Below are 14,708 nucleotides of genomic sequence, written 5' to 3'. Positions count from 1 at the left end.
TCCGCCCCTTACTTTTACAGGTATGTTTGCATTCCAGGCACTGGGGCTATTTAAGTCTCAGAGAGGTGATAAATGAGAGGCAACTGTAGCGCCTTATCAGCGTTGTCATTGAACTCTCGTCACTTAGACAATAAATAACTCCATTAGACAAAATGATCAGCTCACTTTAAGAGTCTGACTCAGAGGTTTTCATTGACAAGCCATCTGTCGACAAACTTTATACCGACTGCGTATTTATCAGGGCTGTCAAAGTGAAATGACTCATTAATCATAATTATCACTTTGTGGAATTAATTAGTTTAATTTTTTTAAAACATAATTTTAATGCACAGGCATAATGAAGAATTCTATTTCCATGACTTCTACCATCCAGTTACTGTTGTCTCTAATACACAGTGGATATAAAACGGCATTGTGGGGAAATGGTTCCTTTTCAACGATTGGCATTGACACACACTGTGGGGAAATGGTTCCTTTTCAACGATGAACCTTGACCTTAATATACGGTCTGAACACCCAGCATGCATTTGCATGGTCTTTATCTTCAGGTCAGATAACGACTTGAGTCAGACCTCATTTACTGAGTGCGTGTGGGATTTCAGAGGAAGGTAAATCAGGTGATATTGTTGAGGAGAAATGTTTTACATGATTTATCACAAATGAACCAGGTGTGAAACTAAAACATCAGTCTGCTGTTATTTGGCTTCATGTTCCAGTAATATACTGAAGAACAGATTTTTGTTTTAGATTTAGGAATGCTTATTAATTTCGATTATTCACGATTAATCAGATTCTAAATTTTAATTCGACAGCCCTAGTCTTCATGGTAACCGACAGCTACCACACCTCCTTAAATAGTTGGAGAGAAGCATTTACAGATGCCAAGAACCAGTGTGAGACGCAGACATTCAGCTTCAACTTCCACTTTTGAAATCTACCGTAATTACTCCTTCAGTTCAACCTGGTCAAAGTCACTACTACTTATTTAAAAACTGTAAGTTCCACTAAATCAAATTACACTGGGAAAAAAAAACACCAGCAGAAATGATTGAAAATTATTTTAGAATAATTAATTCATTGTTATTGATTTTGAGGCTGGTAACACGTTGGTTCTATTTACATGTATGTGTGTGATGAACAACAACAGGGCAGCCTCTGACACAGATGGCAGGCATGTAGGATGCCCCCCCCCCTCCTCCCCCCATGTTGACATATGTTGTCTTGTCCAGACTGGTCTGCACGACCAGTTTAAACTGCAACGGCCGCTCATTTATTGCACTTACAGTACATTTCAAAGTCAGACACTTTTATGGCTTCGGTAATGAAACTCCATACATCAGGTTAGAGTTAAATGCACAGCACAGACACACTATTGGAAATTAGATTTCAAATGGAGATTTATGTGTGTGTATTTCCCCTTTTTAATGGGACCAAGTTCAATCTCTCCTTTTTTTTTTTCCCCCTGTGCTGTCCTTGGTCAGCTGACAGCAGGTTCATCTCCTCAGGCAGCGCTGCATGTTTTTCCATCACATATGTGTGGACCAGTGGAGTAGTGTGACATGACTGAGCCAGACTCACTCTCCTGGCTCTCTGTGGGCTGCTTTGACTGGGTTTGGCTTGGCTGGCAAACGGAGTGCACATTGGTGCAGCTGTGAGTCCACACATGCACCAAAAATACACCCACATGCACACATACACACGCGCCTGTTTTTGTGTTTTCTGAGTAGATATAATGCAATCCCTAACCTTTCACCCTAACCTTAACTATAGCAAATACATGTCTATTTTCAAGCCTGTCTTAACTCTTATCTGACCCTAATTCTAGTCCAGAATTATACATAAACAGAAACTACATTCTTGATTACGTCAGTGACATGGAAACTGTACAGAGTGAAAGCATCTGCCGTTCCTCCACTAACATGAAAACACACTAACGCTGTTTTTTTTTAAAGCAGGAAATGAGAAAGAGTCTAATGAGCCCTAATCATGTTTACCACACAGTATTAGGATAACATCTGTTTTCTCAAGCTAAACATTGTAAATTGGCTCATTACTGATGCATAGAGTTCTTTGGTACAACTTCTTGCTGTATTACCACCTCATTTACAGCACAGGGTCATTTAAAGTAGTTGTAGCATTTGGCCAAACAGAGACAGCTGACCTTGAACAGCAGGATCTCTTCTTTGTAACAGATGCCTTTTCAACTGTCTCTATAAAAATTAGGTGAATAATAATTTGGTGCAGTGCAGTAACTTTAATTTTTTAAGTCTCTGCCCAAAAAGACAACTGTGTCTACTGAAAAAAAAAAAACCCAAACCAGAACACTGGTTCCGGCTGAATTTTAAATTTAACTCATTAACTCTCTCCATTTGCTTGTATTAATGTACAGAAATAAATCTGAGATTCTCTGAACGTTACATGCAGAGACATGCATACACATAAATATATGAGAAACCGCAGCGACACTAATGACTTTTCATCATAATTTACATGTTGAGAGATTCATGAGTGAAGTCAGCTGCATGTTATTCCAGATTGTCTGCGTCTGAGGCAGAAATAAACCATTTGTGCGACCTTGTTACGTCCCCGTCTTTTGAATTCATCAGATAACTCCAGAGTAACAAAACATCCTCAGTGCACGTGTTTCCGCTCCGTTCTTTGTCTGCCTCATTTAAATCTAACATTAACTGCACATTTGTTCCCCCAAGAACAAAATTACTCCTGAAATATTAAATATTCAATGTTTTGCACCATCAAATATTTAATGGCATCCATTTAAAGGCTGTTACAGCGGTCAGGACAGGAAGTAAATGTAATGCGGAGCGAAGTTGTGGAGTTAAAGACTGAACGAGAGACGGGTTGGTGTTTTTCTTTCATTTTGGAATTATCTTTTGCTGTGTTTTCTGGCAGCGGTGCCTTTGTGAGCCCGTAGCCAAACAAACCACAGAAAATCTTGGACTCTTGGTGTTAATGTGTCCCGATGCCAGGGCCAGATCGGAGCCCTGCTCGGACTCCAGAGCCAAGTCCATCTCATCTCTACTCCTATGGGAAACAAATTTCCATGCAGAACGCAGCCACTCGTAACCCAGCTGCCATCTCCACGTTCTACTGTACATAACGTTCGGTTGTGAACACACTGATTCAGACACTCAACCAGTCAGGAGCTGCGGAGTAATCAGCCTCACATTCACACTGAACACATGAAACTGCCACTCACAGTCTCTGTTATTTAAGTGATAGGCTGAATTGAATTTTAATTGAATTTAGATACATCTTCATATTTGCTGACAATCATTACACAAGATATTTACAGTCATTATGAAATATTACAATTGGAATTTACAGAAACTTTATACAAAATATGCCTGGATATCGGGGTCTTTGTTAAGTTGTTTTAAGGAGAACAAAACATTGACCCAAGAGTCAGTGGTGTCTGGAAGTGCTTTAGTTTCAGCAAGTGTATGCTTTTAGAGTCCATTAAAAAGAAAGTAAAGAGAGAAAAGTCCCAAAAGTACAGAGTCAGCAAAGTTGTGAATTGTGTTTTCTTTTTTTTTTTTCCCTTTGTTAAATAGCTCTCGGCATTATTATTGTTATTATTTTTTTTTTTGTTTGTTTGTTTGATGGAACATTTGATCCGTAATTCATCCGCAAAAACAACAACAGAGAACCATTTAATGAGAATAAATTCATAATATTTACACAATAATGTGAGTATTGGTCTATAAAAATGAATTATCTCTTTTTCTTTAAATATGATTCATGTCTATCTACAGCTTTTGTAGAACAGAAACCTAGTCACAATGGAAACGCGTCATATTTCTATCATTCATATCTACTGATACTAATGATTGTGGATTAGCAGGTTTATGCAGCAACTCTGGATGCAATGAAACTCAGCTCAACAATCGGCAAATTTCTTACACCCAGTCAAGTCAAGGTAAAGCCATTCTTGGTCTCGGAAGCTCCTCAAACAATAATTCAAAGAACAAAGGAGTCGGAAATTTTCACCTCAAAATAAATAAATACATAAACAATAATAAATTAACGGGACGGGACGTACAACACCGAGGAAGAGGTTTTCTGTCCGGCATTGGCGCCGCGAGAGCGCCACATACGTGTTTGCAGAATAGAGCGCCCCCTGCTGTCCAACTTTCCGTCACTCCATTCATTCATTGGAGATGCTGTGCAGAGCCAAAGCTGCCAGAATGAGAGTTGAAGACAGACTAACCTTAACTAGTAGGAAAATGAAAACGCTTTGCACTCTGTTATTATTGTGACTGAGGTGCAACTGAAATCAAACATAAGCATGCTCTTAAAAGGATGTTGAGGGATATACAGTAATTATAGGAAAATAGACTATCGAGGATGACCCCTTTAAAATCATTTATAAAGCTTTCCTGGATGCAGACAGCTCAGCTACAAAGTAAATAGATACCGAAGAAAACAAATCCTTAAAGTATATGCAAACACAAGCATAAATATTTGATCCACAGAGAGTAAGCTACTAATGACAAATATTAGTGATATATTGAAATCCTGTAACAGGCACCGTTTTTTTGTCTCTTTTTAAACTTCCTCTTCGTGTTGAAAGTCTCCCAGTCATTTGAAGGTGTTTCCCATTTTCTGAAAGAGTCACTGCTGTACTGAAGTGTTTGGGTGCTGCTGCAGTTCATCCAAAAAGTCTTTGTAATTCTCCTCCTCTCAAATGAACCAGCCCAAACTGTTGGTGCACTGTTCATCTCACATCAACCCTCACCTCCTCTTTCCTGACTTCTCTCAAGTCCCCTTTAAAACTCCTGCCTCCTAATACACTCCCTCCCAACCCCCACCCCCACTCCTTCAAATGGCCATGCCCAGACGCGGCTGGGTTTAGTGGACGTAGTAGAGCCAGTAGACCACGTTGAAGAAGGAGAAGACGGTGGGGAAAATCATCCTGGACCACTTGTCGATAGAGTTCACGTCGGGCAGGTCTGGGATGTTGACCTTGAGCTGGGAGGCCCGTCTCCGTAGGCGGGACTTCTTCTGGGCGTGGCGCTCCAAGGCGCTGTGGCCATAGTTCTGACGGGCCATGGCCGCCCGGCGATACTGCAGCGTGGAGCTATCGTAGGCCAGCATGGTGTTACGGGGGTCTCCGGGTGCTCCCAGACCCCTGGACAGATCCCCAGCACCACCCATCTCATTCTTCATTTCCAAAGTGCTGAAGTGGATGTTGTCATCAGGAGTCATCTGGATATAAAGACATGTGGAGTTATGAGAAGTTACTGCCAACGACAATCCCTGACGAAATGAAACTCTTTGTCTAGTCTGACAGTTGGATGAGGTGCTAGAATGGTCAATGTAAATGAGTCCAAAACTGTTACTTACATGAAGAATAATTAACAGAAAATCATTGATTGTCTGCTGTTAGAAACCTGAGTGAAGTATGAGATCAGAGTCCTGAAGGAGTGCAACACACTCCACGGACTGATTCTTCATTGCCATCTCAGAATTTCAACCAGAGTTTAGTCAAAATTCTGACAATTCACAAGTCAAACTGAATATAAAATATAAAATAAAAAGAGGAAAAAATAAAGCAAAGAAAGGAAAATGTGTGAGGAGGAAAAACTGTAAGGACTTTTGCAATGAAGGAGAGGCTAAAAGGGTTCAGAGCAGGTCAGGGAGGACGGTTGTGGGAAGTGGATTCGGATCAAGATTTCTTCATCCATAGTCTGACTTCTGAAGAATAAAAACCGAGCCACTTAGTAAACAGAAATCTCTGTCCCTCTCCAATTAAAAGTTGGTCTTTATTTTTTTTAAAAACCATCAGTTGCCTCTTACACTGGATAAAATTCCAACCTCAATAATGTTCAAAGATTATATAGTGTTTATTCTTTGGTTTCTACATTCATGGGGTTCCATGAATCTAAATACACAGCTTATAAAGGTGGTAAATAACACCAGTAGAAATCAAACTACTGAGCCATGTTTGTCAGGAAAATGCATGAAGAGTAAACCAAGAAAGGGAAAAACACAATGGTGGGAGTGATGATCAAAACTGCCTAAAAATCTATGGGGAAAAAAAATCAAAGAAATGCACAAAAAAACTACAGCATTTTCCTCTGATCTGAGTTGATTCAGATTCATGACAATATTAGTTTTGATTTTCAAAACCTCCAGTACCTTATTTCTTTGCTCGCCTAGTCCTAAAGCAGCATCGTCCACAAAGATGGGATCCCACATCGAGTCATACGCGTCAATTTCCCTCTGTTTCATTCTGGCATACAGAGCATCATCTCTCTGAACTACATTCCCCACCAGCCACTGCAAGCATACAAAATCAGCACTGTTACTTTGGGGAAATCGTAGCTTGCCACACTCAGAATGAAGGGGTGCTTTATTTTAACGTCGCTGTCGTTCCTGTAACTTTAGTGGCTGAATCAGGTTTAATGGAAGAGAATTTTTCCCAGGTGCCTTGCCCTTTGAGAGACACAGAAATATGAAGATAGAGTAAAAAAAAAGAAAAAAGAAAAAAAAAAAAGGCCAGTCTTTGTTTCTGCATTCCCTCTTTAGGAACGCGTGTAATAAAGTTGATACAAATGGCTAAACCCGTGAGAAAGGGAGAGCTTGATCATGAGTAGATTTGCTGACATAGGTCATCGAACACTAGTCACAGCATCACACGGACATTGACAGTGCGAGAAGTTACTTCCTGCCACATAAACAAACAAACAGACAAAAAGACATTAGTGGACAGCACAGACATTTCCTGAGGAAAGTTTCTCCGCCGACTTACCTTGTTGGGGTCGGACCTCTGCTTCTCATTATTGGCCGTGGCTGCTTTCTCAGCAGCCTTCTTCTGGCGCTGAGGCCCATGACCGAAGAAGATGTAGTTGACGAAGGCGTACTCCAGCAGGGCCAGGAAGACAAAGACAAAGCAGCCCATCAGGTACATGTCAATAGCCTTAACATAGGGGATCTTTGGCAGCGTCTCTCGCAAGTGGGTGTTGATGGTGGTCATGGTCAGCACCGTGGTGATTCCTGGAGATCGGCACAGGCATTTGTACAAAGAAAAGTTAAAGTTTTCAGTTACCTGGTAGAATTCTCTAAAATCACATCACACACGTATCATTTGTCAAATTCAAAGTTACGCTGATATCAGTAATTGTTGCTGGTTTTGCTTCTTTATTTCATGTAAGTGGTCGGCAACCTTTAACAATAGAAGAGCAATTTCTATCAATTAAGTCTAAATAAAATTCATCAAGAGCTGCTGGATTATTCAAATGAAGCCAAAAGTGCAGTGTATACTGCAATGATAGTACAGAAATATGTAGAATTACAACAAGAAAGTAAATGTTTTACTGTAATTTCCCACCCTAGGATCAAAAAAAGTCTGTCTGTCCATCTGTCTGTCTGTCTGTCTGTCTGTCTGTCTAAGCTGGGATTTAACAAGAAAAACACAAGATGCTACTTGTTGCCCGCACTGCTGCTGAAAACCTCACAGAAGAAGACAGTGACATCACTGAAGTGTGACATGGAAAACTGGCTCACACTCATTTTCTGTGAAACACCATCTGACAGTCACACACACAGGTCATGACTGCGTTGACTGTTCGAGGGTAAACTGCTACTGTATGAGCATGCAGTACACACTACAGTACATAGACCCCTGATCTATGTGGCGCTGTTCTACCAAATGACTGATCCTGTCCTGATCTAGGAACCTTTTGAGATTAGAATAAGGGTTAGGGTACTTGGTAGGGGTACAGAGAAGAGTAGATGTAAATGTGATGTTCACGACTTTGTCGTAGCCAAACTGATGGCAGTCTATAAAATGCAGAGTGACAGTGAAAACATCTGCCGTTAGTCACAGCACATTTCACCTGTTTTTTTTTTTACGTGCATACATTGTGTTTGATACATTAGTCATTCTGTTTGCACAATCTGCATTTGGTCAAATTCACACGGATTATAAATAACCCTGCGTCGACTGTAGCACTGCTGCTGCTGCCGCCGCCGCCACGTGGAGCGTCATCTCCCACTGGCGGCGCTGGTCCTCTGGACGCTTTGAATCACGTCACTCTCCAAATGCACCATCTGGGGATCCAACCCGTACGTGTCCCACTTCAGAAAACAAATGGTGTGCAGCAGCAACGACACACATAAGGCTTAAAGTCGTTTGTCGCCGCTCTGCTCTGTAAGACCCAAGTTTATCACCGGTGGAAGCTTTGTGACATCACATTACAGCGTCAGCCGCACTTTGACATCGGACATAAAAACACGGAATGTGTTTTAGTCGCTGCAGAGTGTCGGTGGATCTGTTAGAGCCAGCAACCCAAGCCAAGTTGGAAGATGAGATTTTGAGGTCACAGGATAAAAACATAACTGATAAATAAAGGATATAAAATATATTGTATTTTGAGGTACATTCAGCTGCAGCAAATATATACAGTACATTAAATCCTTATATTCAAACACTAACTGTTGGACAGAATTGGAGAAAATAAAACATTATAAATTAAATTATATTTTTTTTATGACTTTTGCTCTGTTCTGGCAGCATTTACAGCTTGTATTCATTTAATCTCAGTTATATTTCATAGCCTTGTTTTTAAAGAGACTTCTGCTCTGCCACATTACAGCAGATCAGGTCATAAACACTTCGAGATCTTAAAATATTAACAATTTATTCGTCCTCTTTTGTCTTTGTTGATATGTCAGATGTTTTGCAGTACACACTGTACGTAAATTGGACTCTATCTTTCTGGACAGGCCTCTCTGGCCAATGAGAGACGGATGGACGGACGGACGGACAAAGGGAAAGACGGCACGATTCAAGGTCGCGCGGCAGTGCTTCCCGCTCTGCATGAGTCACACATATCATCGTCTCTGGACAACACACATTCAGCCGGGCGGCCTATCACACACTGCTATCACTCACGTGCAAATGGCTAATGAGAACAAAGTGACTGCTGGGAAAATAAAGAGGCAAAAGTGAGAGTCAGGCTCCTGACACGCAGTAACATATGGACGCGGCGCCAGTGTGAGTGTGAGCGGCCTGTTGTGTTTAAAATGGCCTCTTTTATGGTCTGTTATCATTTAGCTCTGGTTTATTTCCCATGGTCACTGTTGAGCAGAGGTAAAACAAACCTACCGAGCGCCACCCTGGCAGCCGAGGCATCGTAGTTGATCCAGAAAGAGACCCAGGAGAGGATGGTAATCAGGATGGAAGGCATGTACGTCTGCAGGATGAAGTAACCAATGTTCCTCTTCAGCTTGAAGCTGAGGGACAGGCGGGGGTAGGAACCTTAAGGAGGCACAGAGAAGTAGGATAGAAATAGGCGTCATTTCCTCAGTGACACCCACAGAAAGCTATTTTCTTTGACACCTGGAAGCATGTTATATTTATCCACACTCCTGGTGTCTTTTTATGTGTACAGTTATTCCCTATATGAAATGATCATCATTAAAAATTATTCCCCTCGTAATCTGGGGTAGTTTAACTTCAGTCGACCTCCCGGTAATTACCTGTGGAGAAGACCACGTTCTTGGAGATGAGCTTGTAGTCCACGATGGAGAACTGTGGCAGTTCTATTCTGTCGACTCCAGACACGGCTCCGTCGCCACCTCGCCAGTAAAACTCAATATCATCAGTGGTGTAGCCATCTGCAGAGGAGAAACCAAAGCCAGGACACTTAGAGCGAGATGTTATCATCGCCCACTAATGCCTTCTAATGTATTATAGTGAGTTATAGTGGATCTAAGTGGCGCTCGCCATGAATAAAGCTAACCCACTCAAAGACGGAGGAACAGAGCAGAAAATAAGAATTCCAGTTTAACGTATATGATTCAGATGTATTTGTTCACTGCTGAATGGTTTTACTTACCATGTAATGGTTTTTATTTAGATATATTTTTTAAAAATAGTCAAAGGTAAACAAATTGTACAAAGTAGTTATTTCACAGTTTGCAGCCTCACAACAGTCCTATTTTTATGGGCATATGTTAAAGTGAAAGATGACTTTTAATCAGGGGTGTCCACACTTTTTTGGGGTGGGAGCTAAAGTCCAAATGACCAGGCTAAAATGATGTGTATATTGTTTAATGTGACATATATTTACTCATATAAAGTGAACAGACTTACCTTATATGGTCATTACTACATACTATAGAATGATGTTTATGTTTTCACTTTTCTTTTTTTCTAATTGCTCGTGATCTTTCAGCACTTTCCCTGTGACCTACTAGCAGTTTGCGATCTAATTATTGGGCTAACGATCTGTGTTGCTGGCTTGAATGTGAAGAAGCACTCAGTGTGGTTGACAGTCATTCAATACGAACGCTACATGTACAAACTGTAGACACACACAGTACCTCTGAAAGTAACAACGTATTTAGTGTGTAATAAAAACACGTTCACCAGCTCTAACAGAGTAGTTAGAGTCTGGGCTGATGGTTGGCACATACTGCTGCATGCAGTGACCCGATAAACAATATCAGAGTTTTGGAGCATGATGCACACATGGTGCACATGAAATAGAACTGCTGCACCTGCAGTCAGTCGTCTCTAGTGTCTTAGACTCTGGTCTCTGATGTAACAACAACAAAAAAAAAGAAGAAAATCCAGACAAATAGAAAGCAGTAGAAGAAGAAAATCCAGACAAATAGAATGCAGTTCATCCTGCAGTTGCGTTTCTTCCATATACAAAATAAACACAGTATTTTACAGGGGAGTAATAAATATCCTGGGTTTATTTAAAGGTAAAAATCCTGCAGGCATTTTTTTCCCCGACTGCTTCTCTTGTCTTTAAGCACTTCTTGCCTTCTCTTGGCATCACTCCTGTAGGACTTCCATGACAGTTCAGGATCAGTGCACTAATGTATTACAGTGTCATCAATGGTCCAGAACTAATGGAGCTACAAAATGACAGCACAGTTAACGTTCAGGCCATAAAACACACTCTCATGATGGTCCCCATGCAAAAAAAAAAAAAAAAAAAAAAGAATAAATTGAACTGGGCTGTACTTCAAGACGTCACCACAGTGGACTCTGCACTAATTGAGGTGACCAGGAGGTTACAGGTTTTATATAGAACCAGACAAACAAACATCCCACATACAGCGTCCTGTTGGTGTAAACTGATTTACTACCAGAAGAAATGATTGTTGTTCTGTACTTGAAGTTACAATAGCTGGATTTTTTGGGGGAAAGTTTTGAAAGTTTCTTGACGGAATGAAAGCCTATAAAACAGGGGTCACCAACTACATTTGTCGGAGGGACAGAATTTTTTTGGACACCTTGGGGGACCAACACGAAAAATAAAATAAAATGACATTTTTTTTAATAAATGGTTGGAATATCGGATTATTACCTTGGGGGACCAACACAAAAAATAAAATAAAATGATATGACATTTTTTTTTAATAAATGGTTGGAATATCGGATTATTACTTAAGTCTCAGTTGTTGTTTGTTTCAGTTGCGATAATAGTGGGAACCACACAATATACTTTTGGAATCTAGTATTGGGCCGGAAAGGATCATTTTGCGGGAAAGATTTGTCCCGTGGGACACCAGTTGATAATTACTGCTATTAAACGTTGCTATATAAAACCTAATAGCTACTGATCAGTAGTAGCAGCGTAGGAAATAGTTCTTTGGTATCGACGTAGAAGTCAGTGATTGTCCAGCGTCTCGAGTCAGCAGTGGATCAGATATCAGAGGAGATTGGCTTTTAAAGACGGTGTCTGTTAAAAATGCATCGAGTTTATTAAGGAAAGTGTGAGTTTCTCCAGGCCTATTAGTCTGAATAAAAGATCACGTTCTGGCATGAAGTGGTTTCAGTGTTACAACCACTGCCAGTTAATCCATAGGAGAACAAAACTGGAGCGATGTGTGTATGTGTGTCTCAGGGGGTGTCTCTGAGGGGGGGAGGCGGGAGGGAGGAACAAAAGCTCAAGACCAAGAGAGAGAGAGAGAAAAAAAACATAAAAAGCTTTTTTTAAAAAACCCCAAAAGAAACTATGGAAAGAGATGAGGGAAAATAAGGCAGTAATTAGAGGTGATTTTGACCTACAATTTTTTTGTTGTTGTTTTTTAACTGCTGAACGCTGCTGGCGATAGTGTGATCAAACACAGAAAGAGTCAACCCAACACCACATCGCAGCACCATAAAGATGTCTTCAGGGACCCAGACTAAACCCTCAGAGGACTGTGGTTTTCTCCTGTTCGTCTTCTGTCCCTCCAGCCAAGAACACAAGATCATTTCAACTACAAACTCAACGTGAAACAAACTAATTGAGCCACAGAAACACAGGCTTTCACTCTGAGGATGTGCAAGGAGTAGAAAGTATTACGTTGGGCTTGTGCCTCCATCAGGGGGCGCCACAGCAGTAGTGTATATCTAGCTAAAATACTGTCGTAACTTTTGAATGTGTACCACATTTTCTAGTAGATCGGCTGGTTCTATGACGTATACTTATACATACATCAGCTAAAATGCCCCCCCCCAAACAAAGGAGAAAAGTAACCAATAGACTAACTGACGACAGCCCAGCAGAAGAAGAGACGACACTTCACTTTCCTGTGTTTTTTTTTTTACAATTGTTGGGAAGCAACACAAGTTGAATGGATAGGATTTTTTAAGTGGTAACTTCTGAACCTGAGATGTCAATAAAGTTTAGGATATTGTATAAGTGAATAATGTTTCCAGACCTATAATTTGTTCTGTATCAAATACAAACTGGCCTGTTGGACATGTGTTGTTTTTTACCACCACAGTATAAGTTATGCCCTAAACTGGGAAATGCCCCATTAAAAAATATTTTGCCGGGGCAAATAATGAATTTCTCCAGTGCATGGGAACTAATCACGCAGGCTCCTCTCTATTGCTTAGGAAGCCTTTGCAGATGGAGCTGAATTAATTAGGCTGGATGTTATCAGTCAGTGAGCCATTAGTGATGTTCCTCTTCTTGATGTGAATCTCTGCGCGTCTCATCAGGCCTTTCTCAGCATTTTAAGCGCAGCCTTATCAACATTCCGTCTACGTTCTGTCAGCACTGGATGGGCAGACTGCAGAGCCGCAGGTACGCACCCAGAACTGTTCAACTTCATGTCTACGCCTGAGAACCGGACTCTCAGAGACACCACCGCCACCACCGTACTCACAGCTTTCAATCTCCAGGGTGCAGTTCTGTTCATCCAGTGGATAGCGACGCAGGTCCATCATACAGGCTGCAGTGGTGGTGATCCTGCGGACAGAGAGGGCATAAAAAAAAACAAATTTACCAGTTCATCCAAGGACTCAGATAAGACTCAGATAAACCAACAACAAAGGCTCAGTGAAGACAGTGATGCCTAAAACGTCCTAGAGAAAAGGCCTGATTTCAGCACTACACCCAGAGCTGATTCCTCTCAGGTGAGACATTGTGTAATTGTGTGATTTTAATATTTAATATTTGAAGTTTGTGCTGCTTCTTCATCATACACAAGAACAACAGACGTCAAAGGAAAGGAAGATATCATTTCATATGACGTGTGTGTTTTTAGTATGTAAATTCCGAGTCCAGATTGCCAGGTCAATGTTATGTAAATGTGTTCATAACACAATTTGTCTGACAGGAGTCAGATGAGAGCGATGGTGTCACTTTTTTTTTATGTCTCATTTTCAACCTGGTGTTGATTAAATGAGAAGAGAGTTTGACCTCGACTCAATTATTCAGTAATTTACAGCAGATTCCCCGAGTGTGACAGTCACGTCAGAGCGCTTCACACACAGGGACAACACACACTTACTACTACTACTACTACTACTACTACTACTACTACTACTACTACTACTACTACTACTACTACTACTACTACTACTACTACTACTACTACTACTACTACTACTACTACTACTACTACTACTACTACTACTACTACTACTACTACTACTACTACTACTACTACTACTACTACTACTACTACTACTACTACTACTACTACTACTAATAACAATAATAACATTGAAAACACTACTACACACACACACACACACACGTCGGTGAGCTCAGACAGGCTGGCAACCGGCCTCGCCAAAGCCCTGAGGGAAACAAACAGACCAGACACACATTTAAAACATTGGAACAAACACACACACACACACACACACACACACACACCTTTATCATTATATGTCCACAGACACGACCCTGTGTTTTCAGCGAATGGAAGAGGATTTAACTTTTGGATTTCTTTGAGCTTTCACTTACTCAAAAATTCAGAGGAAGAAACTGACACTGCACTGTGACATAAACTACGCAACGATGTTGGACAGAAAAATAAAAATAAAAACCTCATCTTAAAGAAAAAAAACAAACAAAAAAACACAACGATGTTGGACAGAAAAATAAAAACAACTTCATCTTAAAGAAACCCCCCCCCCCCCCAAAACACATGTTATAACTGGAACTATTACGAAGGTTTACTGAGAAGGATTCAGTTACGGGAAAACGACGGGTCAGTGTGAAGGTCACACGTCTGACTCACACACCTCTCCCAGGTTTGTTACCTGGTGTACTCACACACACCCACACACACACACACACACACAGACAGCTGGGCAAATCTACTGTGGACTGGGGTGAATTGTGTTCTATCAGTGATTACTCAGGGCAATATAATATAAAACTATAACAACATTGGTCTGGTCCCACCTGCCTTTTACACACAATCGTTTTTTTTGCATT

The 14,708-nt window shown here is 40.8% G+C and overlaps 1 protein-coding gene across 2 annotated transcripts; it reads right to left on the bottom strand.

The window, feature by feature from the left end:
• Positions 1-3,223: 3,223 nt before the first annotated feature.
• Positions 3,224-13,520, bottom strand: gabrb2a (gamma-aminobutyric acid type A receptor subunit beta2a). Of its 2 annotated transcripts, XM_017039360.2 has the most exons (6): positions 13,144-13,395; positions 9,505-9,642; positions 9,131-9,283; positions 6,773-7,017; positions 6,160-6,300; positions 3,224-5,226 (listed from the first exon to the last, which is right to left on the bottom strand). In XM_017039360.2, exons 1-6 carry the CDS (start codon positions 13,202-13,204, stop codon positions 4,870-4,872), a joined length of 1,095 nt encoding a protein of 364 aa, XP_016894849.1. In that variant the 5' UTR covers positions 13,205-13,395; the 3' UTR covers positions 3,224-4,869. The 2 variants fall into 2 exon arrangements, with proteins under 2 accessions (XP_016894849.1, XP_024918647.1); XM_025062879.1 differs by lacking the exon at positions 6,160-6,300 and having other exon boundaries at positions 13,144-13,520.
• Positions 13,521-14,708: the final 1,188 nt, after the last annotated feature.

This window comes from Cynoglossus semilaevis, chromosome 15 (genome assembly GCF_000523025.1).
Source record: "Cynoglossus semilaevis isolate Cse_v1.0 chromosome 15, Cse_v1.0, whole genome shotgun sequence".
In the NCBI taxonomy this organism is placed as follows: Eukaryota; Metazoa; Chordata; class Actinopteri; order Pleuronectiformes; family Cynoglossidae; genus Cynoglossus; species Cynoglossus semilaevis.
Note: the sequence above shows the minus strand (reverse complement) of the source record. Positions and strands in the feature narration are given on the sequence as shown.

Excerpts from the sequence above, each read along its gene's own strand:
- gabrb2a (XM_017039360.2), bottom strand. The coding sequence starts at position 13,204 with ATGATGGACCTGCGTCGCTATCCACTGGATGAACAGAACTGCACCCTG. Across the intron at positions 7,018-9,130 it reads GGCTGCCAGGGTGGCGCTCG|GAATCACCACGGTGCTGACC; the intron begins GTAGGTTTGTTT and ends GCCGATCTCCAG. Across the intron at positions 6,301-6,772 it reads AGAGGTCCGACCCCAACAAG|TGGCTGGTGGGGAATGTAGT; the intron begins GTAAGTCGGCGG and ends GTATGCTTGCAG.